Consider the following 27,870-nt stretch of genomic DNA (forward strand, 5'->3'; position numbering starts at 1 on the left):
GGGAGATTTTGCCTAACAATCAAGGCATTTCATCTTTGGTGATTATTTCCTTAATTCTCCAGACTTAAATGTTCAATCAAGTAGTGACATTTTAAAGAGAAATAAGAAGTACAATTTTGATTGCATCTTTACTGTATTTTTATTAAAATATTCAACATTCCTTTTCACATACAGAGCTAAGTGTCAATAGAATGGTGCATTTTACATTTCTAGTCAAGTAAATTTATTGATTTGTCATTTTTAACTTTCCAAGGTTTTGTTGATATTAATCAGAACTCAACTGTCCGTACTACGTAACAAGAGCGAAAATGATCGCTACATTTGTAGTTAGAGGACCACGGCTTTCGACCTAAGACTTAAGTTTAAAGAAACAAGTCCTTTTAAGGCCTCTAATTTTACTGAAAGCTTGAGAAAAGAAAATAAATTAGTTGTATTTTAGAGTATTCACCACCTATAAGGCATTAGTAGTATATAGTTATACTAGTATAGTATATACTTCACCTATATCTTGATTTTGTATAGGCATAGGACATTGGTGTGATACAAGTGGTTCCTTGTTGTTCTTCAGAAACCCAAAACAGTAGAAGTGTTCTTCACTATAAATAGCGAATTGTATTTTATATTGTCTTGGAAAAGACATTTTCCTAAAGATCAGCATTGTGGTTAAAAAGATAACTTCGTTATATGTAAGAAGTTGCTTTTCACAAGATAAAGAATAGTTCTTTACTAAAATTCAGGATGTCCCAATTATCATTTTTGTCCTATTCACTATTAAAAACAACACGTTCCACAGTTTCTGAGAATTGTTTTAAACTCATTATCTTTGTGACAAGTAAACTAGTTAGTTAATTTTCTGATATAGTGAAAGGCTCTATACTAATTTCCAACAATCCTTTTAAAACACAACGTAACGGCGTCTGGATACTTTTCGATATTCAAAATACAGTTCACTCTCTCTCAGCCTTGTTGCGGCCATAACATAAATATTCCAAGTATTTTACATGAATTCATACAAAATAGTTATTTACAAGAATTTCGAAACACTTCAGTGCCGATAATACACAATATACATTTTCTGTACAATATAATTACCAGGTTTGAAATTTGCCTGAGATGCAAAAGTACCTAATGTCGAAGGATGTAGTCCTTTCGAAAGAGGTATTTCACAGTGAAAATAAATCTCGTTATTTGAAGAGTTTAGAACTCCCTTTAAAAGTCCTGTTGATTTGTCAAAATTTGTACCTTTACAAATGGAGATCTAAGTGTGGATCTTAAAAATGGTGAATTTATCCACCTCATATTGCCTCACACTTGGTCGCAAAGTATTTTTTAAACCAATTTTGCGTACAGAGTGACTTAATCCCTGACAAAGTTCCATCACGCAACACTGTCACGCAATACCGACCTGCCTCACACGTGTGCTGTCAGCGTGACCATAAGGTCAAACCGCTTGTTACGTCTCTCTGGAGCAAATAATTAGAAGTGTTTGCCGTTACTATCAGGACCTATTGAGATAGGAAGTTGGGTCCGATGGCGCATGCTCGTGTCACTAGAATACTTGAGCACTGCTGTTGGAATTTTCATCGCTTTTGGTGTGCGCTGTTGTTGGGCATCCGTCAAGGCATCCGCCTCGCCAGAGTAATGCGTTTTGCTTCTGGTAATGAGACCCTTTAATTTTCCATCGTCCGTTGTACAAAACGTTGTTGCTATTGGAATTGACTGCGGAGGGCAAATGCAACTCATAGCCCAAGAACCTTCGGGTTTCTTCCCCATGTTCTTCCCATCAAATCGTCTCTTGGAATCACTCGTCTCTAACGCCTCCCCTGAAGAACTTGCAATGACATTACGAGTTTCTTTGGGTCGCGACAGAGACGTCATCTTGGAAGCACTGATTTCCGGAGACATTTCTTTGGGACGGGGTACTGAGGTGGTTTTTCCACCACTGCTGTCAACAGTGGTGTCCCTGTGTTTAGACACAGGTATCACTCTTGGGGATGTGATATCGCTTGGTCTCCTCGTGTTCACAGGTGGCTTGCGGAGTGCTTGACCTTCCACCGCCATGCTCATGCCAATGTATGGTGGAGCTGTCACCAAAGGCTGAAAAAAGATAAACGGACATTAAATGCGACCATGGAGCGAAAAACTTCAGGAAATATAAATAACTTCAAGGATTATACTCCGCATGTTCAGTGGTCGAACGACTAAGCATGCGCGCGACTAAACAACTTCGGGTCACTTTCGAGAGCCTGGAAGTGAACGCTGAATCGATTTATAAATCAAATATTCATGAGAATCCATACATTAACTATTATCCTGCGAAATGGCGAGGAATATCGCCTGATGCTTAGCCGACGAGGCCATTAAGGGCGAGTTGGCTAAAATCAGGGGATGTTCCCCAAGATTGAGCAGGATAATTGTTTTATTATTCAACGCATTAACAAAAAAGCACAGTTTTATTACAGAAAAGCTGTTGCTTGTTCTATTGTTTTCTAGAAGGGCTGCAAGCCAATCACGTGAGACCTTATGAGAGATGGTACATCGCCCTTCTCTTTTAGCTCAAAGCAAACCTGAAACCAACTTTTCGTTTGAATTTCCCGGCTACAAATCAGTCGCTAAATATGCGCACGCGCGATACTTTTGAACGCTGTGGATGACGCATGCTGACAACAAAATAATACACAATATTTACCTGCTTAAACGCAAGCTCATATCTTCCTGTTTCACAATTCTTGTCATCTCGTCGATCAAGAACCACTGAAAATAAGAAACAAGAATCAAATTTATCTAATCACATGTGCACAGAATTAGTAACATTTGCCTATAGAAGACTTAGGGGGTAGATGATTTTCTACGGCTTTCTTGAAATCATTTGTTCGGTTGTAAGGCGATACTGGACTTAATAGACATACAATGGTTAACTTAAACCGAGCGGTTTTCAATTGAGTGTCGAAAGTAATTTCGCGTTTGCTTTGGTTTTGCATTGCTACGCTCTGTGATTGGTCAAAAAAAACTCGCGCCACTTTCTCAACCAATGGGAATCCAAACCAAAACCAATCGTGTTTAGGCCGCACGCGTTTTCCTGCGCTTGGCGCCAGTTACATGTATTTGCTTCAAATTCTGATTGGCTGGTTGTTGTTTACATCTGTTGCGATTAGCCAGAGTAATTACTTTGGTTTTGGTTTTACGACACTCAATTGGAAACCGCTCTATTGTTTATGATTATTCTGTGGTGATAACAAACAAGAAAAACATGGCTTAGTTACGATTGGACAAAATACGTCACGTGACATAATATGCGCCACTTAAATTTGGACATATGTTATGTGATATATCAAACAGAAGGAAGAGTGTTTCATCTAAACACTGAGAAGTAGGTTGAAATTTTCAGCTAAAGAATCCAATCACATCAAACTGTGTTAGCTTACACAAATTTGTTTTTAAAAGGCCATAAAATGATGCGGGAAAGCAGGAGAAAACATTTAGCTACTTTGCTTTGATGTTCTCGTTGGGTGAGTTCACTGAATGGATCATTTCTGAGTTGCTTTGAACCTCATTACGAAAGCGAGGCTAAGAGCAAAGTTTTTGTTATGAAAATTAGTTTTCATTCATTTGCAAACAAAACTAATTTTCATATGAAGTTTTGCACTTAGCCTCGCTTTCATAATGAGGTTTACAGCAACTCGGAAATGGTCTATTGTGAGTCGATCTTACCTTTCATGGTGTCCTCCAGCACTTGGGCGCACAGTTTTTTTGTCACAGCCGTGCTGGGACCCATAGTAGGACTGCAGTTTATTTCCAGGAGCCACGGCTTGTAGTCTTCACTGATGATGAAATCAGCGCCATAAAGTTCGAACGAATTCTACAAAAAAATAAATCGCAAAAACGCGTTGGTTAAGCAATACCAACAAAATTACCTGCTTTACGAAGTTCAAGGATTGGGAAACTGGTCATAATATGTTTGTTTGAAGAGGACCCACCTTGTCTGGTGTAGGAGGGGTAAATCGAAGACACCACCTATCTCATGGACATTAACGACGAAATTTTATTGGCTCTAAAATTTGAGTTGACACAGAAATATTCGGCTAGCAAAAGTCAGCATTGGTAGATAAACAAGAAAAGTGAAGTTTGAATCTCATTGTAATTTTTACTGCTGGATAGAGGTGTGGCTCTGCAATAAAGACACCATCTTGTGAGGTTGAGGAAAGGGGTGTGCAGGCAGAGACCACCACCTGTTTTGTGGTTCGGTGGGCCCTGTTAGAGTATAGTAGTTTTGGCCACTTCCCTGATTTGTCTAAGAGTATTGCCTTATCGCGAGCAAGCTCGTGCATTGACTTTGAAATCACTGCATGGGATGTCTCAGCATTAGGCACTTTATTAAAAGGATATTTGACCCGTGTCCTTGTATCACTACGACTTTCATTTTGAAACCAGATGAAAACTTTCTCCCGTGTTTACACAGTTTGTTAGTGCTATCAGAAATATTCTAGAACAAAATGGTTGCTAGTTTCTAGGCCTCTGTCTTTCGTCTCGGTTATCCCGTTTTGGATTGTTGAAGTTTCGAATTGATAGGTGTATAAATCGAAAAGTAACACCACGGTGACCTTCCGCACAACAGATAAATACTCTAACGTGTTTCCAAGAACTAAGTAGCTTGTTACGTTCCGATGTAAGATACGTTTTACATTGTGTTAGGATTAGCAGACTGGAATTTCTGGGCCCAGTTGATCAAAGCCCGATTAAGCTAATCCTGGGTTAACGTGAACTTGGATTTTAGTTTAATTACTAGACAATAAAGGTTAGTCGAAAAGGTTTTGTCCTTCAGTTTTACTCAGACTTTTGTTTGCCATTAGCTTAAACTTAGCTTAAACTTAACTTTGTAAGGCATTCTTAACGAACGAAATGAAAACCTTTGTTAACTTTTAACGGCGGATTAGCGTTAATCAGCTTTCGAACAACCGGGTCCTGGCTTTGACCTATTCGACTTTCGCACGTTTCGAAAGTTAATTTAGTCAAGCATTACCTTGCGGTATTCCACAATCTCCTGACAAGACTGAACAGCAAAGGTGACAGCTTTCTTCATTCCTGGATAAATAACTTCTTCCCACATGTCACCAACACCCCGCTTCCTAAAATAACAACAGAATTGTTAAAACTGTGGGTATATACAATATGTTTCTTCTTATTTTGAACACGACTGCAGGAATGAGACGCGTTATAATGGGATAGATGAGTCGTTCGCTCACTCAATGTGTCCCCATACATGAAACACCTACTGGTTTTTGTTAATACCACTGAACAGTGAATGAAGAGAATCAAAATCGTTGTCCTCGTTACATACAGCTGTTTCGTCAAAGGTTGACCCAAAAAAAGCGTAAAAGCGTACGCGACAACGTTGAAAGGTAGTCTGGGAAATACCAAAAAATTTCAATAAAAGCTCAGAATCCATTTTGCCCACCATCTCAAGTCGTCGCTGTATGGTCGAGGCATTATGGATTCTGACCTTTTATTGAAATTTATTGGGTATTTCCCAGACTACCTTTCGGCATTGTCGCGTACGCTTTTACGCTTTTTTGGACAACCTTTGTTGAACCAGCTGTATATGACAACTTCCCCGGTCTGCCATCACCAGATCTCTGGAATTTAGGTCAAGCCTCAAGTTTTTCTTAAAATCCACAAATTTCCCTTTTCCAATTGACAGTACGGTTCCTGGGTGCGTTTCGAATATCTTTCACTGAATCTGTTGCAGACGTTTACAGAAATTAAAGGAAGGAGAGGCGATAGTGCAGGAACTTGAGGGTCAATATTTTTAGCGGATAAGGGTAGGGTTCCATTTGGTCCTTTTTGGGTAGGTGGGGTGGGGTTTCATTTGGCCCTTTTTGGGTAGGTGGGGGTGGGGTTCCATTTGGCCCTTTTTGGGTGGGTGGAGGTGGGGTTCCATTTGGCACTTTTTGGGTAGGTGGGGTGGGGTTCCATTCGGCCATTTTGTGTGGGTGGTCCTTTTTGGATGGGGGTTAGTTGGTTGATGATGGGGGGAGGGACGGGGGCGTTTCCAGAGGGGTTGGCATCTCCGCCATTATGATGGCTTTTGTAGACGACTTGAAAGTAAATGAGTTACAATACAACATAAATTACAGAAAAAGAGTTTGTATTACTCACTTGAGATAAGCCTTCAAATCATCACTACTCCACATGTTTTCGTCAGGGATGCGTTTGTCTCGAACTCCGCTGTTTTCAAAGTGCTTCTGGATCGAATTATTGGCCAAGTGGATGCTTCTACAAATGCAGAAATAAATAATCATGTGAGTATCCCCTACAATTCAAATAAAGCTTGTTTCAGGCGACACTGAAAGTATCGAGTTGCCAAGACTAAAAAACTCTCGGCAAGCTAGTACCGTTTGGTTAATCTTATTTTCTTACGCTCTGAGATCGTACAAATGGAAGATTTCGAACTCTTATGAACTTTTGGCGCGTCTTGTTTACCTTTCCTCCGGGTCTAGTCTCTAACACAGGCGTTACGTGGCTCGTCACGCAACGCTCCTCCCCGCTACGTGACGAGTCACATAACGGCTGTGAAGGAGACTTCTCCGGGTGAAGATGATTAAAGAAAGCGTTTCTTTTGTTGCATTACATACGTACATGTGAAAGTCGTCCAAAGAGAAGTTCTGGCTGCAAAACCTGATGTAACAGTCCTGCAAAGAAAAAACAATAAAAAATAAACAAACAAATAAAACAAATGGCTACTGTATTAAACTTTTAAGTTTATTGTTAAAACAATATTCATACAAACAGCAACGAGCTTTGCTCCTTTAAATCCCACAAAAATACAGCTTGTTATTTGTTCTTTACATAACCTTGCAGTCTAAAAGTTTTTTCGCTGATTTTTTTTCCTTGCCTAGTGTCATCCAGTTTCCGTCTTTTCATTTAACCCAATCTACACCAGGCTGCTTTTGTCTTCTGGGGCCGGGGTATGGGAGGGTACAGATTACACTCCCCTCCATAACTTCACAAGTATAAAAGCTATGACAATGAATAGTACGTCCAAAGATGTTTCCTTTGGGGTCCGTAATGGGAAGTGATGACGCCATGTGACGTGTAATTACGTCATCATTGACAAATAGCGGCCATCTTGGATCTGCCAACTTGGATTTCTGGATTTCCCAAAAACTTCAGGATTTAGGTCTGTTCCCTTTACTGTAATGCACGAAATTAAATAATTTACCTTGTAGAACCACAGAGTTAAGGGATTCCAGTCGGTAACGAGGAACCACTGCCTGATGTCAAATTTTACACCGTAAATCAACAGCGGCTTTTCTGTTAAACAAAGAACAAAAAAAGGAAAAAAAAAAGATTAGCATGAAGGCGCTGTTACACTGGGAAATTTTTCTTGCAACTTGTCTCGCAATTTCGTTGCGCGTTGAGACACAAGTTTCACGGATCGTTTCCTAGTGTAACATACCCTATAATGAACGTGCCTCGCAATGTTTTTGTTGCAGTCACCTTTGCCCGAAGTAGAACGGACTTATACTTTTCGCAACGGTTGCTACATCAAAAACTGAATTGCGAGAAATGTTCATTTTAGGGTATGCTACACTAGGCAACGATTCGTGTAACTTGTGTCGATCGCAACAAAATTGCGAGACAAGTTGCAATAAAAATCTCCCAGTGTAACAGCCCTGTCACAAACACTGCGTTTCGCAGCAGTGGAACGCCATTGTGCTTACTCTTGTTCCTATGCTTGTATTGATCTGACAAGTTAGGCTTCAATAGGGTCAAGGGTTTTTGCACGTGTGATGCAAAAGTGTGCCGACTGTTAATCACTTAACACACTTCTGCAGACAAGGACTGTCCAGACTGTCCAATCACAATGCGAGGATGGCTTCCAGGAAACCAACTCAAGCCAACATAATTACACCTGTCGTCTAAAGTTGTTTCATAGGAGCTATCCCCTAATTCTGATTGGATAGTCACCTACACGAAAACATGCTTAATTAAATTACCTTAATCAGCCCATGAGGGATGGGGAGAGGACAGAAATTACTCGCTCTTACTTTCGTGGAAATGAACTATCTATCAATGAGTGCCAAAGCCAGAAAATCAAGTCAAATTCACCTGTTGACCTCAGCTGATTTTCTTGACGTGATCCATAAATTTTCATTGGACAGTCGATCGCACGAAAGATTAGAATTAATTATGACACAACGATTGAAATCAATTATCACACATTTTTCGCGCTGTAAAAACTCACTGAGTATTTCAAAAGTTGCCAACAATCAACTCTTCATTACCTATGTATTTCTGGACAACCAAGTGCCCTTCTTTCTTGCCTACAGCGTTGCTACCAACAAGCTTCACAATGTCGTCTAAGCGATCCATGCACATAATTCCTGACAAGAAAAACGTAGAACAGAGATAAGCAACTATAAAGACACCAAAACAGGGAAATCTGAATATAAGGCACGGTCCACTCTTACCACGTTTTAGGGATAATAGACCCTTCTGCAAAATGGCGGCCGAAAATTCAAATAAGTTAAAATTGAAAACGTATACCAGCACTAAAAAGAGCACTTTTACTTTAGTAACCCTGCAAAGTTTCGGCATATCGGGTGTAATATCAGCTGAGAAAATGTAAGTTGAAAAATGAAAAATTTACAGACGTTTGTATGACTGGGGGTATGACGTATACCCCCAGTCATACAAACGTCTGTAAATTTGTCAAATTTCATCTTACATTTCCTAAGCTGATATAACACCTAATATACTGAAACTTTGCAAGGTTACTAAAGTAAAAGTGCTCTTTCCAGTGATGGTATCAGTTTTTCATTCAGTTCAATTTTAACTTATTAAAATCTGTTGCCGCCATTTTGGGGAAGGGTCTATTTCATTGTGCCAAATACCTCGTATTAAAAGGCTCGGGGCATAACCGACCTATATCGTTTTTTAAGCGCCGAATGTTTGGTTTTATCAACAGAGTTGGCCACCGTAAAGAGATTCGAGTGCTGACGCTTCGAGCGTTAGCCCTTTGTTCGATTCACTCTGACTAAAGAATTGATTTCCATTGAGTGACTGAAATGCCACTTACAAAACGGGCCATGGCATTCTCTGATATAATCGGGCCGAAAACATAGCAAAACATTTTCGTACACAAATGTGTTTTCGTATCGTTTTAACCTGTCCACGCTAATTCGCCATGATTCCTTTGAAAACATACTTCAGCATAGTTAATTGAGGACTGGTTATGAAACTTTCCCATGAAAACAATGGTTCTGCAATTTATGTTGGAAGGGCCACGACAGTGCACAATCCTTTGTTTGAATGTTCACGCTACAGTTGAATATCTTAACATGAACGTTTCTACTGGTCAGTTGCTACAATACATTTCAAAATGCATTGTCGTCTGTGCACTGTCAAGGCCAAAAATGCTAACAAAGACATATAACAAAGAAAATTGTCAGGCTTCATAACCATCGCCTTTTATTAACTATGACTTCAGCCGCTTCTTCCTTTAATCGTTTATTGAAGAGCCACATACCTCGGCCTCTGGACTTCGCACCTGGCTTCACAATCCAAATATTCTTCACTCCATCAATGTCCAGTTGAGGAAGATGCTCTCTCATCTGTAGAACAATAGGTTTTGTGTAAGTTCTATGTAATTTTGCCAGGTATCTACCCGGAAATTGTACTTGTTGACGTTGGCGCTATTGGAAACATTTACGACCTCTAATGTATAAAGAAACTAGTAATAATCAAAGATCAGGGAGTGCGTTCGATGATCTCGATCCTAGGCTCTCTCTCCTTTGCCAAGTTGGTGGTGATGTCATCCGCCCCTGCAAAATCTGCGGGGATGCCAGATGCGCGTCCCAAGATCCGTTTATTCAATCAACGTTGCCGATCCCATACAATCTTAACTCCAATCTGCATTAGGAGTGCGTTCTTCCTACGTGAACGCAATAAACGTTTGCTAAACTATAAAAGAGCGGGGGGAAGGGGTACATCTTATAATCAGGGGACTGACCCAACGGTCCATTTCAATGGATATCTGTTTGGATGACCAAAATCGCCTTAGAAATTCGGATTAAGTTTCAAAGAAAATCTTAAATTCTTCGGCAAAACAACAGCTTGCCTCCGGAAAAACCAGAGCTTCCCCCATGAGATGAGACTTTGCTCACAGTTACTATTCCTCTTTTTACTTCATGACACTGTTAAACAACAGATCAAGTTTTCTTGAGGTGCTACAACTGTTTCTTGACTCACGCGTCGCTTGGTTTAAAGACAACAGCAGTCCGGATTTCTCACCTGTTTCAGTGTGTTTTGACATTCTTTGAGGAAAGGATGGGCAGTAGCGATTACAGCACCATGGCTGAAAAAGAAAGAGGATAAAAAATCATCAATATCCCTGGCCAATAGAGCGGTTTTCAATTGAATGTCGAAAGGAATTTCGCGTTTGCTTTGGTTTTGCATTACTACGCTCTGTGATTGGTTCGCACCACTTTCTCAACCAATGGGAATCCAAACCAAAACCAATCGTGTTTTCGCCGCACGCGTTTTTCCGCGCTTGGCGCCAGTTACATGTATTTGCTTCGAATTCTGATTGGCTTTTTGTGCTGTTTTCATCTTTTACGATTGGCCAGAGTAATTACTTTGGTTTTACACTTTGGTTCTGGTTTTATAACTTAACACACCGCTCTAATTAGCAATTATTCCGCGAGCGCGGATTGGATATGAGATGACAGATAACCAACGAGGCGCGTAGCGCCGAGTTGGCTATAATCATCTCATATCCAACAAGCGCGAGTGGAATAATTGTTTTATTAAAAACAATCAAGACATATTGCTAGATCTTGCTGATTTCGCTTTGCAAGAACAACCAGAAGACAATTTAATGGTCGCTATTTCTTGCGCATGGTATAATGGCTCATATACCATGGCCGCTGAGCCAATCAAATCCCTGAAATTGCATTATACAATGATTCAGCTTTTAACAATTATGGATATAGCGTGATGAACGGTGTGTAATTACCACTTGACTTGGTAGTAGTAGTCCACTAGAAGCTTCCATGAATCCTCTGACATGGCAGGAGCCTGGAAATCAATGTAACAAAATTATATCACTAAAAATTTGATACAAGTAAAATTGTAACTGAAGTATAATAAAAATAACGTATTTGTTTATGTGAAGCTGGAGAACTAACAACCAAGTTTCCAACAATTAACAAAGTGCCTATTAGCGTACAATTTCGTATCAAAACTGTTCTAAAAACTGACCTTGTTTAAATCTTCATCGATATCCAAGTGTTCCTTACACCTGAGGAAATCCCGGCATGCCTCCAGAGCAAGGGTTAGCGCCTTAACAGGAATTACATTTGAAGTACTGCTACTGGAGGCCGCTCTAGACGTAGCTCTACCAGTAGCAGAATTCCCAGGCGTGACAGAATTCCTGGGCGTGGTTGCATTCCGGTGTGTACTTGACGCAGTTTTAGGAGGGTCTCGACCTTGTGCAGATGACAACTCTTTGCGGGAATGAGAATTATCGTCATGGTTACCATTCTCGTACCGCTCTGTCACCCACTTAATGATACTGATGGCAGCAGTGAGCCGATAATCATCTGAAAATTATTAGAGAAGAAGCAGTCAGCACTTTCTCACGTCCCTTACCTTGAGCGTTCAAGGCATGATTAGACTATGACGGAGGAGGAGTACAGGAGAATGTGAACTTTCCATTTGTAACTTTATACAGTCGAAGCTCTCGTAAGATGTAAGATGAAATTTGACCAATTCACAGACGTTTGTATGACTGGGGTATACGTCATACCCCCAGTCATACAATCGTCTGTACATTTTTCATTTTTCAACTTACATTTTCGGAGCTGATATTACACCTGATATGCTGAAACTTTGCAGGGTTACTAAAGTAAAAGTGCTCTTTCTAGTGCTGGTAATAATTTTAACTTATCGCCATTTTGGAGAAGGGTCTATTCAATAGGCTTGATTTTCACTGATCCCTTGGGTCTGGCTTTCCTCCCCAAGAAGGGATTTTGCAGGGGTTAAGCTTGCGCTCATTTCCCTTTAACAGCTATGGGTTCGCAGTAAGACATTAACTTTATTAAATTGTCGTACCTATAAAATCCATCTTTTCATCATCAGAGCCCAGCAGATGCGAGCGTGGGAAGAATGCAAAGTGATCTGCCTCTTCATACCAACTCAAGTTCCTGATATTTTTGGTGAGACCAACCTGCAGATAAAACAAATAAGTTACGTTTTGTAATAACTGGTCCTCACAGAGAAGACTAAAAGCCTATTGTGTGGTTCCAGGAAATAGCAACAACGTATTTCTACCAAAAAAGAAAGAAATCACAAAGACAAGCTAAACTAGCCAGGTGCTCCTTAAAGGTTTACATTAAATTTGTTTGGTCAGGTAAAAATAGTACATTATAAATAAATAAATAAATAAATAAATAAATAATTATATGAAAAAGGGCAAAAAAGGGAAAGTATGAAGCTCGTTAAGTGAAATTTCCTGTTCTTTGGAGGGGGGGGGGGGGGGGGGGAGAGGGGGAGGGAGCATTGTGGATATTTCCTGGGACCACACCTGATGATTGGTTTGTGTTGAACGTCACGCTGTCAGAGGTGATGTGAAGTTGTAATGGCTTCAATGCCCTTCCTCTGGGGATTCTTTGTCCATTATCTGATGGCATGTGTTGTGCTAAATCTTTTTTATTATCATTTATAAAGAGCTTATGAATAAATCCTTGACAATAATAACACAATTTAACTGCACTGACCTTGGTAGTGAAGGAGCCAGCCTTGCAGTAATGGTTGACAATTTGCTCCTGAAAAAAAAAACAACGACATAAACACATTGCTTAATTAACTAATTAATTAATGGGTTAATTGGTGTACTTATTACAAACAGAAAATGGAAATAATAAGTAGAGTGAATAATTAATTAATAAGTAAGTTTATTACCACTGCATCAACTAACCTTCCTTAAAAACTTGAAATCCACATCATCGCGCTTTGTTGTCCAGATGAAAGAAGCGACAGCATTGCGCACAGATCTTGACTGTAAAGATAATAATAATTTTTGAAAACCTTGTATTAGTTACATGCATGTAGTGTTTCATATATTTACATTCATTTATTCATCCTTCAGGGGTATATTACGAGCTCACAATATGACCAGCTCCCAGTTGGCTTGATAGCTCAGTTGATAGAGCACTGCACTGGCATCGCAGAAGTCATAGGTTCGAATCCCGTTCAAGCCTGAATTTTTTTTCAGGCTTCCTTTTCGTAAATGCAAGGATCTCTTCTCTATTTGATGCATATAGTAAGTTAACAAGATGAGCAGTATTGAACTCAGCATCAGGACTATTTATCTAAAGGCCTGAATGTGAAAACTTCACCTCCCCTTCCCTGCACTCATGAGACTCTGCCCTGAGTTCTATAAAGATTATTTTACAATCTCCAAAACTCAAATGCATTTTTTTCACAAAGGGTGATTGCAGCAAAGATCCATACCCTACTGCAGGTGGCATCTTCATCTAGACACGCACCCCCCCCCCCCCCCCCCGCCTTCGGAAATTCCAAAATGCTCAATCCCCCGTTGCATTCAAGTTTCCAGTCTATGTAACCCCGTTCCCCTTCGGAATTCAAAGATGCCACCCATGGTATGGGTATGGATATTACAGGAACCACCCAATGATAATATTTCAAATATGTTGAAAAAAAAATTAATGCTTCCTTACCATGAGGCTAAATTCACAATCTGGACCATTCCCTTCATATCCCGCATTCCAATCTTCATTTTCGTCACTGTCATCATCACTGTCATCACAGTCGCTTTCATCATCCTCGTCATCTCCTTTGTTCTTACTGATGTTAATAGTTCTAGTCTTTGCATTGCTAGAAGTTTTTGTGTTTTTCTCTTTACTGCGCGGGGAGTTTGAGTTTTCATTATCGGAGTCATCTCCACTATCACAAGAATCATCGTCGCTTCCATCACTGTCGTTTTTCTTGTTTTTAGATGGCAAGAGGTTCCCTTTGTAGTGTTTTTCTACCCATCCCCGTTTCCTCAACACTGCTCGGACAATTGGATAGGGGCCATGGCAGATGAAAACTTTCTTTTGCTGAAAGAAAGAAAAATACTGAATAAAGCCCAAAGACACTGTAGAGTTAATTGACAGGTCAAATAATTACACTGGCTGTCTAAGATAGACACACCTGTTAGGTGGACACTCTTCTTAGACAAACAACCCACTTTAAGATGGACATTTTAATGTCTACAAGGTGGACCCTTCTCTTAACTGGAGGCCACTTTAAGTTGGATAACCCTCTTATGGTTGTTAAGACCACTTAACTTTAGATGTACACCTCTTTAAGGTAGATACTCTTTAGGGTGGACACTTCACTGAGATGTACACCCCTAAATCTGAAGTGGATACCTTTTTAGGTAGATACATACATTTGTATCTATGGTGGGTTCCTCTCTTAAGGTGGACCACCTTCAAGATAGAAACCTTAAATATTATGGACCCCTCTCAGGATGGGCATTTCTCAGATGGCCATTCAACACCTGCTGAAGACGGACACCTCCCGAGGAGGAGACTTCTGTAGACACCTCTCTAAGATAGACACCCCTTTGAGATGGACACCTCTCTAGGGAGGACACAGCTTTGTGATGGATACCCCTCTGAGATAGACACCCCTTTGAGATGGACACCTCTGTAAGGTGGACACCTCTCTAGGGAGGACACAGCTTTGTGATGGATACCCTCTGAGATAAACACCCCTTTGAGATGGACACCTCTCTACGGTGGACACCCATTTGAGATGGACACCTCTCTAAGGTGGACACCCCTTTGAGGTGGACACCACTCTAAGGTAGACATGCCTTTGAGGTGGACACCTCTATAAGGTGGACACCCCTTTGAGATGGACACCTCTATAAGGTGGACACCCCTTTGAGATGGACACCTCTCTAAGGTGGACACCCCTTTGAGATGGACACCTCTCTAAGGTGGACACCCCTTTGAGACAGACACCTCTATAAGGTGGACACCCCTTTGAGATGGACACCTCTCTAAGGTGGACACCCCTTTCATATGGACACCTCTCTAAGGTGGACACCCTTTGAGATGGACACCTCTGTAAGGTGGAAACGCCTTTGAGATAGACACCTCTGTGAGGTGCACACCCCTATGAGGTGGACACTCCTGTAAGGTGGACACCCCTTTGAGATGAACACCTCTCTAAGGTGGACACCCCTTTGAGGTGGACACCTCTCTAAGGTAGACATGCCTTTGATATGGACACCTCTATGAGGTCGACACCCCTTTGAGATGGACACCTCTGTAAGGTGTACACCCCTATGAGGTGGACACTTCTGTAAGGTGGAAACCCCTTTGGGATGGACACCTCTTTGAGATGGACACCTCTCTAAGGTGGAAAACCCTTTGACATGGACACCTCTCTAAGGTGGAAAACCCTTTGACATGGACACCTCTCTAGGGTGGACACCCCTTTGAGATGGACACCTCTCTAAGGTGGAAAACCCTTTGAGATGGACACCTCTCTAAGGTGGAAAACCCTTTGAGATGGACACCTCTCTAAGGTGGAAACCCCTTTGAGATGGACACCTCTCTAAGGTGGAAAACCCTTTGAGATGGACCTAGACAGGTGTCCATCCCAAAGGAGTGTCCACCTTACAGAGGTGTCCAACACAAAGGGGTCTCCACCTTAGAGAGGTGTCCACCACAAAGGGGTCTCCACCTTAGAGAGATGTCCACCACAAAGGGGTGTCCACCTTAGAGAGGTGCCCACCCAAAGGGGTGTCTACCGTAGAGAGGTGTCTGCCACAAAGGGGTGTCCACCTTAAGGTGGACACCCCTTTTTCAAGGCAGATCTACCATGAGAGACTTATACTTACAGTATCTTTGTAATAATTTATTTAGTTGTAGCTGATGAATTGTCCGTGATTAAATAAAGATGAAATAAAAACTATTCTCTAAAGCTTCCCCTTTCAGCACAGTCACTTCTTTACTGTAGAGAGTGTAATTGTTATGGACATCTCTCTAAGAATTACCACCTCTCTAACACCTCTGTAACACGAGGGGTGGCAAACAATCTTTCCAAATATATACGTATGTCATAAAATTTTCTGGAAATTTTTATAACTTACTTTGGCAGTCTCAATTTTTCATAAAACGATCTTGGAGTCTTGATTTCTGTTGCGAGACTGAACAAGCCTCAGACTTACAGAAAGATTGCTTATTGTCTTGCCATCTTGCAAGTCTCAAATCTATCATTTGCCACCCCAAGCAAAGATAAGATAAAGAAAATCTATATAATCAAAGCTGTTTTTTTAAGATAATTCCCATTAAAGGGGAAGTATCACGCAAATTTGCTGTCATTTCAAAACCCAAAAATGTTTGTCTGTCAGCAGAAACAACAAAATAATTGTCAAGTTTGTTATAAACTATCACCCCAGTGCAATAAAACTGTCGATTAGTGCCTCTGGCCAGAGACAGAGTAGGTCGTTATGGATTAAAACTTGAAAAATGTTAGGCTAATGTTTTTCAAGTTCTCGTATTTTTGTTTCGAAAATGTGCTAGAACAGACCACGAGTTGTTCCTTTCAAGGATTGAGTTGATTTCTTTCCTCTCATCATGTAGAATTGTTTGGCAGCTGATTGAAGGTCTTATTTCATAATTTTTAACAAAAGATATCAAAACTGCCATAATACGTCCCCTTTAAGTTTTGTAGCAAAATTATTTCTCCTTTATGTACATACCTTTATAGCAGTTTCAGCTGTTTTCTTAGCATTCCTAACTTTGTCAAACAAAGGATCATCGTACTTCAGTTTCCCCATAGGTTGTGAATTAGGCTGGGAATGGCTTCTAGAATGAGTACCCTTCTTTTTGCTTGTTGTATTCTCTACCTTTGTGCTGTCATTCCAATTAGTTTCATTATTTTCCTCGGCAATGGTTTTAGGCGGAGGATGGGTCGCCGTCCTTTTGTGTGCTTTGATAACATGCTTGGACCTTCTCATGTACAAGTTCTCAACTGATTGGTTATATGGACTGGTTTCTTGCATTTTCTGATAAGCTGCATTAGCTCTGTTTATTGTATTCTCTAAGAGTTTTCCCTTGGATTTAGTTTTCTTGATATGGTCATTAGATGAGGATGATTTTAAATCTGTTTGTTCTGTCGATTGGTCCATGGATGAAGTTTTCAATTCACTTGAGGATGAACTCTTTAGAATGTCACTTGGTTTATTTGTTTGAGTTGAAAGTAGCTCAGGAGCTGACGTTGATTCCAGCGTTTCTTGAGAAGTTATTAAACTATCATTTGAGTTGTCATGGTCTTCACTGACATTAACCTATAAAATTTAGTGATTTAATTAATATCTGCAGTTGCCACATCTCTAAATCTCTAAATTATGTTGTGGGGGTGGAGGTGGGGTAGGGACCACTTCTCAGAAAATTTCAGTAGTGGGGTGGAGTAGGGGTCTTTCACTGCAGCTTAACCTGGTTTCCACAATATAAAGCAACCTCGAATATTACTAAGTACTCCCCAAGGATGAGAGTATGTCGCTAGTAACCATTTACACACCTCAGTAGAGAGGAAAATACAATGCACTTGGACTCAAACTACTGATAGTTGGATAGAAAGTCCAGCTGAATACCCTAAAAAAATTATGCCACTGTCCCTGTGCTAAGGGAGGGGTCCCTCCTTCTCTACATTGCTACTGCTGTGTAGTGGCACCTACCTGCTCCACCCCCCCCCCCCCCTCGCCGTTCCTGACCTCAGAATTTTTGGTGGGGTTGTGCGGCCCTATTTCAGACCAAACTATGTAATTTTCAGACGTAGCCTCCAAATTCATATCCATTTTAAGACCAGGCCCCAGTTGTTCAAAGGCCGGATAACTTGATCCGCTGGATAAGGCACTATTCAAGGTCTAAAATATACTTCACATTAAACGTTGTCCAAGGTTTTCATACACTCCCAAACTTAACTGTGGTTAGAGTGCGCATATTCACTTGTACACAAGAAAATACTGAAACCTTTGCAGATTGAAACTGTTGGATAGTGACTTATCCACAGGATAAAGTTATCCGGCCTAATTTAACAACTGGAGCCTGGTTTCTAGAATCCAATTACCCATATCAGAGTAAAATCCATACCCGCTTTCAGACTTTTAAACCAAAGTGGTTAAAATCTATACCCTACTTTGGGCCAAAGTGGCCCAAAAACCATACCCTTTGATTCCACAGATACCTTTATAACTTATACAGGGGAGTGGTACACCCCCCCCCCCCCCACCCATCCCTCTTCTAGTGAGAATTGATATCAAAATGGATCAAGCAAAAATATTTATTTCAGAAAATTAAACAAAACTGAACATTCCAAACTAACCTCTCTGGCTTTGTAGCTTGGTGCTTTGATTTTTGGAATCTTTTTCAGTCGTGTTGGAGATCTTGCGAGAGCTGGTACAGGGCTGAATTTACCTTTAGTGTGGCTTGAGTTATTAATTGTAGCTTCAATCTGTTTGCATAAAAGAACAGCAAAATAAACAGATAAATATTCATCAAAACGTACGACATATATTGAGTTACCAACGCTGTCCAGCCCCCCCTAAATACCAAAAAATAATTATATAAACACTAAAATGCTCGCTAGCAAAATAGGCTAAAATTCTTTGCTGCAAAAATCGGGAAAATAAATTTAATTTTCTTTACATAATAAGTGCGTTTTTCAAAAAGGATATACATTTAACCCTATTAGGAGGAGTAGATGGTAAAATGAACATGTAATTTTTCATGATTACTCGTCGAACACGAATTACATTATTGTTTTTGTACAAATTTTGTTCTACAGCTGACTACAAATTATCAGAAACAAGACTTTTTAACGAATAGATTTATCGACAACATTCAATCAATCTTAAGTGAATGTATTCATCTCCAAACGCGGTCCTAATTAAAACTAAAACCCAATGAATATATTCTTTAATTAGGTAAAAAGTCAAGTTGTGTACTCACGTATCGTTTTTGTTTTTCGACATGCATTTGCTGTCGATCCATAAACGTTGTTTTTAGCTGTTGCATAATTTTGACACTGTTCGAGCTCACTTTGGGTTTAAAAGTGAACTCATCGTTCATGAGAGCGACTCTCTTCTCTGTCCCTACACGAACTTTCTCGCCTCTCTCCTTAGCAAGTTTGATACTCAGGGCGTTAAGCTTTGGAGCAAAAGTCAGTTCGCATTCAAAGTTTACTCTTTGTTGTGTCTTCGCGTTAAGCGTCGATATCATCCCCTTATTCCTCGCTACGTCCTTTAACGGACTAAGTTTCTTCTCGGTTGGTTCGCTTACGTCTTTACCAAGCGTGGCTGACCGATACAGGGACAAATCGCCAGGTTTTGTTGACAAGCCTTGGACAGAATCAACCACAAATTCACCATTATTTTCCAAATTTTTCTGAGGAGTCGTCGGCACGGTGGTTTCCTGTGAAGTTAGGTCAGTAGTTTCTTGGTTAGCATAGCTACTTTTTACCATGTTAAAGGTCTTGCAGTAATCTAGCATATCCATGTTTTGGAGGAATTAACCTCCCTCTTCGATAATCAACCTTCGTGGAACGCCATTTTGGAATACGTTACCATAGCAACAGCGGTGAGAGCCCCTAAATACCCCCAGGCCTTTGTCTTTTATTTGGCTTCAGTGAAAGTTTTTAAATTGAAACTAAAAAAAAAAAAACAACTATAACTTCTTTTAAAGTCTCCTAAACTAACAAACCCAGGCTTTCTAGAAGGCAAACAACACATATCTTTAAAAATTAAAACCCTCGTATGCTAAACAAACATAAACTCAAAATTAAACAACGGCAGAGTAATTTTCATAACAAAGGTATCATATTGATTCCGATTTGAACAATGGTGCTAAAATCACAGAAATAATAGAGCTTGTTGGTATCTAAGTGGCCTTTAAATTATATGGTGTTCATGTGGGTTTTATTGATTTTCAGCGAAGCAGGTTGTGGCTTGCGTTTGGCAAAAGATTCGCCGGAATGTTACACTGAAAAAAATACATTTACCACTACAACAAACTACCTGTTAATTGCGGTTTTAAGTTTTGCCGCATTCAAATGTTTAAATCTTACAAACTACGCCATGTAGCACATTTATAATCAATTTTTATCCAGAAATAATCTGTCAGGAAATAGAAGAGAGATTTAGAATTAAGTCAGTTACGGGCACTGAAACGGCGAACAACACAGAAATGATGAAATAACCGAGTTTATCCCTTCACATATTCGCCGCCGGCTGTTTTCAGTTCTGAGTAAAATAGAAAGGCCAGAATTGTTTTCTTCTATTCTCGCCTATGTACTCATGTAATCAAGAAAACATAAGCGCGAATCTTATGTTTGCCGTTTGCCGTAAACGCAACAGTTTTGTTGAAGGCTGTTCCTGAAATGTGCTCTCCCGCTCTGCCACTTACAATTATAAAGTTATTTTTTGCACTGATAGCCAAGAACTTTATCGTAGCAAAATAACTGGATTAAGCAGTTTGAAAGACGAAATGGTTCCTGACAACCATTTTGAAATGATTCACAACTAGGAAACGTTACTGAAAGCCTTGTTTCAAGTAGCTTGTTTGAAATGTTTTTTCGTCTGTTTTCAGTAAGTTTCTAATGATTTTTGCGTCTGAAAAAGAGAAATAAACTAAAAGTGAAAACAAGAATTGAATGATGGAAACATGACTGAAAGGTCCTAAGCAAAATAATGGGATAAAAGAAATTTCAGGAAGTGAAATGGTGGGATAAGATAGATATTAGAAAATGAATTAAGTTAAACATGATTTGACTATATGACTCGAGATATTGTTTTTCTTTTTTCTGCCAGTTCTTTAAGGTCGCTGTTTATAGTTCCTTACAAATATTACATTATAAAATTATCAACTGAGACGAGCTGCTATCAAAAAATCCGCACAGAAATTATAATACGACAACCTCGCGTCTCGGGCAGTATTTACTTTGCGGTTTATACCCAACTTTTTTCACGTGACAACTTCGCCGCCAATCAAAGGGTCATCAAGCGCACGGGTCCTGGGGCACGGGTACAGTTTGTTAATTAATCAACTAATGACTCTGCACAATTCTGCACGTGCCGCATTGATCAAACTTTTATTTTCTAATCTTGTATAAGAAAACAAAGTGAAATCAAAATCGTCGCGTCACTCCCGACAGGGTAAAAAGTTCACCAAATCAGGGGGATTACCCTGTGAAAACGTATCTCCTTTAGAGTGTATTGATGAAGTTTTACGTAAAAAAAAATGTGTCTAATCAAATAAAAGAAATTGAGCGTTGCTGTTTAGTTTGCTCTGCTGGGCCGAGTTGCTCAAAAGCCGATTAACGCTAATCCACGATTAAACGTTAAGCGAGGTTTTCACCTGGCTCATTAAAACTGAATTGTTTTAAAATCTTTTTTTAAGCCAATGGTAAAGGAAAGTCTAAGTCAAAACTGAGGGGCAAAAATCTTTTTGAAGAGTCTATTAATTAGTAATTAAACTCGAATCAAAGTCCACTTTAACCCAGGATTAACTTAATCGGGCTTTGAACAACTGGGCCCTGAAGTTTTGAGAAATATCAAATTATTCTTCCCCGCTTTTTGTGCGGAGTTTGATCAAAAAACTGAAATCCCTTTATGTTTTGATTTCAACTCGCTACAGACTTCTTTTAACGAAAAACTCCGAAATATGTTAGACAAAGCCACCCTTAAACAAACTTTAGTGGAGTTGTTTTTGTCAATAATCCTCACGTTAAAAGTAATTGTTATGTTATTTCAGTAAATGGGTGGTATGTTTACAAGGTTTTGGTATTATTTTAAGGAAACTAAAGGGTTTATAAGAATCAGAGCCAAACACTAAATAATAGTTCAGTTTTGTTTCAAGTTACTCTACTAGTTTTCTGAGACTACATAAAACTGTCTTTGGCTACGCACGGATGCACGGCAGGGGTGTAAATGGTTAAAATAATGTGCAGCTTAAAAAAGGAACACGCTAGTTTTTCTTCTTCTTTTTTTTTCTTTTTTTTTTTTTTTCAGTGTTACCCCTATGTCTCGGAAAAATTGCTAAAAATGATTATCAGGTTATTTTCAAAAATCACTCTACATCTTTCTTTTCGTATCCTTGGAGGATTTAAGTTTCAATTTCTGTACATTCTTCACCCAAGAAGAAACAGCTCACAAGGCGTGGCTCCTTAAACAATTTGGAAAAGTTTTTACTGACACTTATTTTGCATGTTTTTTTTATTAACGTGAATCAAGAGTACGGGGGAACCTTAAACGACAATTTTTAACGCAACACAGAGTGCCCACAACTTTTAACCCAACATTTTATTGCGGCAACACGTTGCAAGACAGGTAAAAAATTTGCGATGTGCTGCCATTACAAATTGCTTTACTAAAAGTTGTCGCGCACTTTGTCGCACGACAACTTTTAACGTAAAGATGTCGAGATGACGCGTTTGTTGCCGTAACAAATTGCTTTGCTAAACGTTGTCGCGCACTGTTACACGACAACAACTTTTAACGTAAAGATGTTGAGATGTCGCTTTCAAAATCGCTCCGTGTAACATCACCTTAAGACAAACGGGAAATTGTGCATCTTACCAAGTTAGTTCGGCGCTCGTTGCGGACTTCTAATGGTGGAACCCAGTGCACTCGCCGAATCCTCGGCTCAAGAGGAAACTGGATTAACTGAACATGTTGCATGTATAAACAGTGTCTAAAACTGCTCTGAATGGAGCGTAAATCTGAAAAATAAACATAAAAAGCAAAACAGGATTTGCATAAGGGATAACAAGGTTGTTCGAAGAGGGCCCACCTTGCCTGAGGTAGTGAAGACACCATCTATCTTATGAACATTACCGACAAAATTTTGTTGGCTTTAAAATTTGAGTTTACACAGAAATATTCAGCTACCTAGAGTCAGCATTGCTAGAAAAATAAGAAAAGTGAGGTTTGAATATCATCTGTCATTTTTTACTGCTGGATAGAGGGGTGGCTATGCAATAAAGATACCACCTTTTGAGGTTGAGGAAGGGGTGGCAGGGGAGTGTAGGCAGAGACCACCATTTATTTTGTGGTTTGGTGGGTCCGGTTCGATATAGTAATTTTGACCACTTCAGGAAAAGGCAGCTCTGAAACTACGTCTATTTTTCTTTTTCTCTACGAAAAGAAGCGACTATTTATGCCGAATGTTTTCCATAATACGCAAAAAAGGTTTGCTAGGATGAAAGCAACTGTAGAATCAGGAATCAGGGTTGAACCACTGTTCCGTGATGATTCAGACGCCATGCCAATGTCCGCTGAGTGAGTCTGCTGTATGCGTTTGGGCTTAAAAATATGGCTTAAATTGAGTTTCCTCGACAGCTCTTTAGCTGATCACCCAGCTAAATTAAGCTACTCATTCAAAACTTTAAGGGGCGTTTATTCTGGGTACCCATTAGCTATTTGGTAGCAGTGTTTACGGCGATTTCAAAGCGAAAAGTGATTGCCATCTTCAAATGCTGTGCAGTGGTGAGCGAACCGCGCATGTGGAGTAACCATAAAATGTGACACAGCTCATCATGGTGTCCCTGTGGTTACTCTACAATTACTCGATCACACGCTGCTTCATGTAAGCTACTCAGTAGATGACAAAGGGGTTTTGCTATTTGTAACGTTTTCTAAGCAACTTAATATTTTGTAGTGTTCAACCATAAGTACGCATATAAAAGGCAATCGTTGTGAAGCCAGAAAATCTTCTTTGTTATATGTTTTGGTCAGCATTTTTGGCCTTGACCGTGCACAAACTACAATCGATTTTGAAATGTGTTGGAGCTACTGACCAATAGAAACGTTCCTGTTAAGATATTCAGCTGTAGTATGAACGCTAAAACAAAGGTTTGTGCACGGTCAAGGCCCTTCCAACATAAATACCAGCACCATTGTTATCAACTTTGAAGACTGCCAAGTTTCATAACCAGTCCCTCATTAAGTATGGTTCAACTTGTCAGCAACGATAATATGAGACTATACTACAGTCTCAAAAGCGCCTCCAGTTAATTACCAAAGAAATCACATGAAAAAAATTTAAATTAAAAATAGTCAGCTGTACAAACCGATCTCCAAATTTTAAAAGATTTAAGTGGAAGCAAGATAAAGTAGTTTTCAAGGAACATTTTCGTGTGTTTTTCCGATAAATAACTCATGCACAGAAACTTACCGCAATTCTACTGGTACAGACATGAACGATGATGCTCGTGAGTTTTAAAAACACTTTTTGCTTCCGAATTCTTTCAGCAAACACCTTTTTTCAAAAAATATATTTCACGAGGTATATTGGTTTTTTCTCATCTCTGTGCGTTTATGCAAATTTCCACCGAATTCGATCTTGCGATTCCCCGCAGTTGGCAAACCAATTAGTTTAGTCGCATCCCATTTGTTCAAATTACACAGCTTAGCATGGCACTTTCTTCAAAGTTCAAAAACACATATTAGCAAGGGAACAGGTGACTTCAACAAAAGCCCTCGTATTTTTTCTCGTCCTTTTTTAACTGCGAGTAAAACTATAATTTTTGGGAACGTTCCTAGGGCTATAAAAGGCCGCAGCTGATTTTAATGTGTTCGTTTCGACAATGCTGATATTTTTATGTTTTAGAGATTGCATCTCAAATTTAGGAAAAGTCAATTCATTATTTATATAAACCTTAGGAAGTGCAACCATTGATGCGCATGTCAAGTCATAGCTCAACTTTGACTGTGGCCTGTTACACACGCCCTGATCTGATTGGTTAAAACGTCTGAAGTGTTCGCTGACTGACAATGTTCGAGGGCCATGTTCTTATGAGTCATGTAGCACTTGACGCAGTGTAAGCGCGGGAAAACATGCAACCGGTGCAGAGCGGGAAAATATGAAACAACTGGCGTCAACGCAAGCGCGGGGAAACCTGCGCAAGCCGAGGCTTGAATCACAAATATGCGGAGCATGCGCACTCATTTTGCCGCTATGTCGCACAAGCCAAGTCTCGATCGGGTTTCTTTTGCTCATGATTGGTTGAAAAATTGTCGTATGAGCAGTGAATGGCTAGATCTGCGCTCAAAACTAACAGACACTTTCAAAGGAGTTTTCTTCCTTTGGAAAAACGTATAAAAATTTAACGAAGGTATTGAACTGTGTAAAATTGCTCTTCCTTACCACAAAATTGAAAATAAAAATAATTGTACCTCCGATCACGAGCATTGAACTTTTTACTCTCCAGCCGTCGTAAAAATACGAGAATGGCGTAAAAAAAAGGCTACATAGTTACCCAGCCGACTGCGCGCGGAATGGTTTACCAAAAGACATAGACATTAAAAGGTTATACATACCTTACACGACGAATAAACTACATATCTTGCTTTGAAGATGAGCTCTCCCGTAAGGACGTGATTCTTCTTCGATATTTGACGCTACAAGGAGTAATTCATGTTCCGATTTGCGAAAAATACGCGTAAAGCGCTCTCCAGATGAATTATCCGTTATGACGTTACACTCTGTGTGACGTCACGTAGTTAGAAAAGAAAATCGGTTCACTGCGCGGGAAGATCAAGAGTCATGCGCAAACGCTTCGTTTTTCACTGCCGTCAACACCACCCTGTTCGTAACTCTCAGAAAAAAATAAGAAATTCAATTCGATGGGTGCAAAAAAGTTACGTCTTTCCCCTTTCAAGCGAGCCACAGTTTTGTTAACAGTCCGCTGACTGCTGAGTCAACTGCCCGTTCCGAAGCTCATACAGAGACTGGGCACTAGTTTACACATTGTTCAAATTGCGTTATATGAAGAAACGAACCTCATCGCCAGAAAGATCAAATAAAAATTAGTAAGTTTACCAAGTTTGGTTATATTTCATTGCGTAGTAACCAGGCTGTGACCTGTCAAAGGTCGCCCAAATTCCATACAAATGTCTCTAATTCTGAGATGGCGTCCCCCAAATCCATACAACGTAACTAATTTTTCCGATTTTTGAAAGCCTTCTACATGGCTTCAATCTAACAACAGAACCTCAACCTTGGTAAACTGATTAATTTTAATGTAATCTTTCTTGTGATGGACTCCAATTTCTGATTAAATGAAAAATTAAAAGCTCGTCCCCAATCTCCATTTGAACTCCGGAACGGGCAATTTTTAATCGGGATTTAAGTCCCACGTTTTTGTAAACTTTTCATTGATCCTGTTTGCTTTTCAAACCCTCATTGGTTACTTCCGTGGGATACCAAAAGTCCAGGTAAATGCCTCACAAGCTTTTGCTTTAAAACTAATCGTGTATAAATAAAAGAGAGCGATTTCAGAATTGCCGGCCCACTAAATATCTTACTTGAAAAAGGAGTGCTACCGCAATCCCAGAGTCGATGAATATTTAAATGAAGTGAGTAAAACGAGTGCTCCCGCAGTCCCAGAGTCGATGGGTACCTAAATCTAAGTGAGTAAAAAGAACAAGTTATATTCATGTGTAGCGCGCTTGTTTCGGCTCATGGATTTGCTTGTTTCATTCGCTCAATAAAAGTGTTGAGGCCTAGAACCAGGCTAAATGCTATTTAATGCCCATCAATTATTTTCGTTTACAGTCTGTTAATTGAAATGTAAGGTTAAAAACTCATGTCTCATGATTATCAAAACAATATTACATATCAACTATCACTATTTCTTAAATGAAAAAAATATCTAATGAATATTTTGTTAGTAAAATCACAAACATTAGTATTCTCTCAGCGCGGTTTTCAAATGAGTGTCGAAAGATTGCCCGTTTGCTTTGGTTTGCTTTAAAACGCTCTATGATTGGTTGGCAAAACTCGCGCCACTTTCTCAACCAATGAGAAGCAAAACCAAAACCAATCGTGCCTCGCTCGCACGCGTTTTCCCGCGCTTGACGCCGGTTACACGTATTTGCTTTCAATTCTGATTGGCTTATTGCGCGGTTGACGTGTTTTGATTAACCAGTGTAATTAATTTGGTTTTGGTTTTACGACACTCAAATGAAAACGGCTCTCAGTTATGCACTGGATTAACTGTTATTTTGGGTAAATAATGCCCTAATTGAGGTTTTATCATCTGATCTCACGATCAAAAGGTCAATTCTCCAAAGAATTGTACAACTTCATTTCACAACTGCTAAATACGACCCACTGCACTGTAACAAGGTTACATGCTGAAAAATCACTCTTTCAAGAGTTGGAGAAACAATAGAGACTTGGGTGAAGAAAAAAATGGTTTAGAAAGGCTAGCAGTGGACGAGTTTCTACTCTTCTCTGAAGTATTCCCAAACGTCTGCGAGTATTCATATTAATTTCACAGAAGCACGTACAATGCTTTGTATTTCAAATAGAGCTGTTTTGCTTCTAAAAATGTTCATAAGTTACCCATGGTAAATTTGCTGTGTTTTTATATAGTAAGACATGCCATTCCTAATTAATCAGGGCACACTTTTCCTAAGGGGCAACACACTAATACATGGCAATTTGCGAAGGGATTATATAAATAATAACACATTAGCAAAACCCAGTCACCGACTGATTGTTGATTGGATGTGAGATGATAGATAGCCTAAAATCATCCCATATTCAACAAGCGAGAGTGGAGTACGTTATAAAAAAAATCGAGAAATATTGCTAGATCTTGCAGATTTCATTTGGCAAGCAAGACCAGAAGATGATTTAACGGCCGCTATTTCCCAAGCATGGTATAATGGCAGATATCCAATGACTGCTAAGCCAATCAAAATTCTGGAATTGCATCGTCCAATTCATCCAGTTTTTGATTATTAGCATCTTGAAAACTTGCAATCTGATTGACTATGCA

The 27,870-nt window shown here is 39.6% G+C and overlaps 1 protein-coding gene across 1 annotated transcript; it reads right to left on the minus strand.

Annotated features, from left to right (window-relative positions):
• Positions 1-366: 366 nt before the first annotated feature.
• LOC146475812 (uncharacterized) lies at positions 367-25,637 on the minus strand. Its single transcript, XM_085115503.1, has 21 exons — positions 25,403-25,637; positions 22,661-22,803; positions 19,038-19,499; positions 18,412-18,540; positions 16,787-17,374; positions 13,743-14,123; positions 12,980-13,060; positions 12,780-12,827; positions 12,115-12,229; positions 11,263-11,603; positions 11,018-11,079; positions 10,294-10,357; positions 9,530-9,614; positions 8,286-8,384; positions 7,220-7,311; positions 6,637-6,689; positions 6,157-6,273; positions 5,021-5,126; positions 3,712-3,859; positions 2,690-2,754; positions 367-2,097 (listed from the first exon to the last, which is right to left on the minus strand). Exons 2-21 carry the CDS (start codon positions 22,760-22,762, stop codon positions 1,477-1,479), a joined length of 3,759 nt encoding a protein of 1,252 aa, XP_084971629.1. The 5' UTR covers positions 22,763-22,803; positions 25,403-25,637; the 3' UTR covers positions 367-1,476.
• Positions 25,638-27,870: the final 2,233 nt, after the last annotated feature.

Source organism: Pavona decussata, unplaced genomic scaffold (assembly GCF_977016875.1).
Source record: "Pavona decussata unplaced genomic scaffold, jaPavDecu1.1 SCAFFOLD_83, whole genome shotgun sequence".
Lineage (NCBI taxonomy): Eukaryota > Metazoa > Cnidaria > Anthozoa > Scleractinia > Agariciidae > Pavona > Pavona decussata.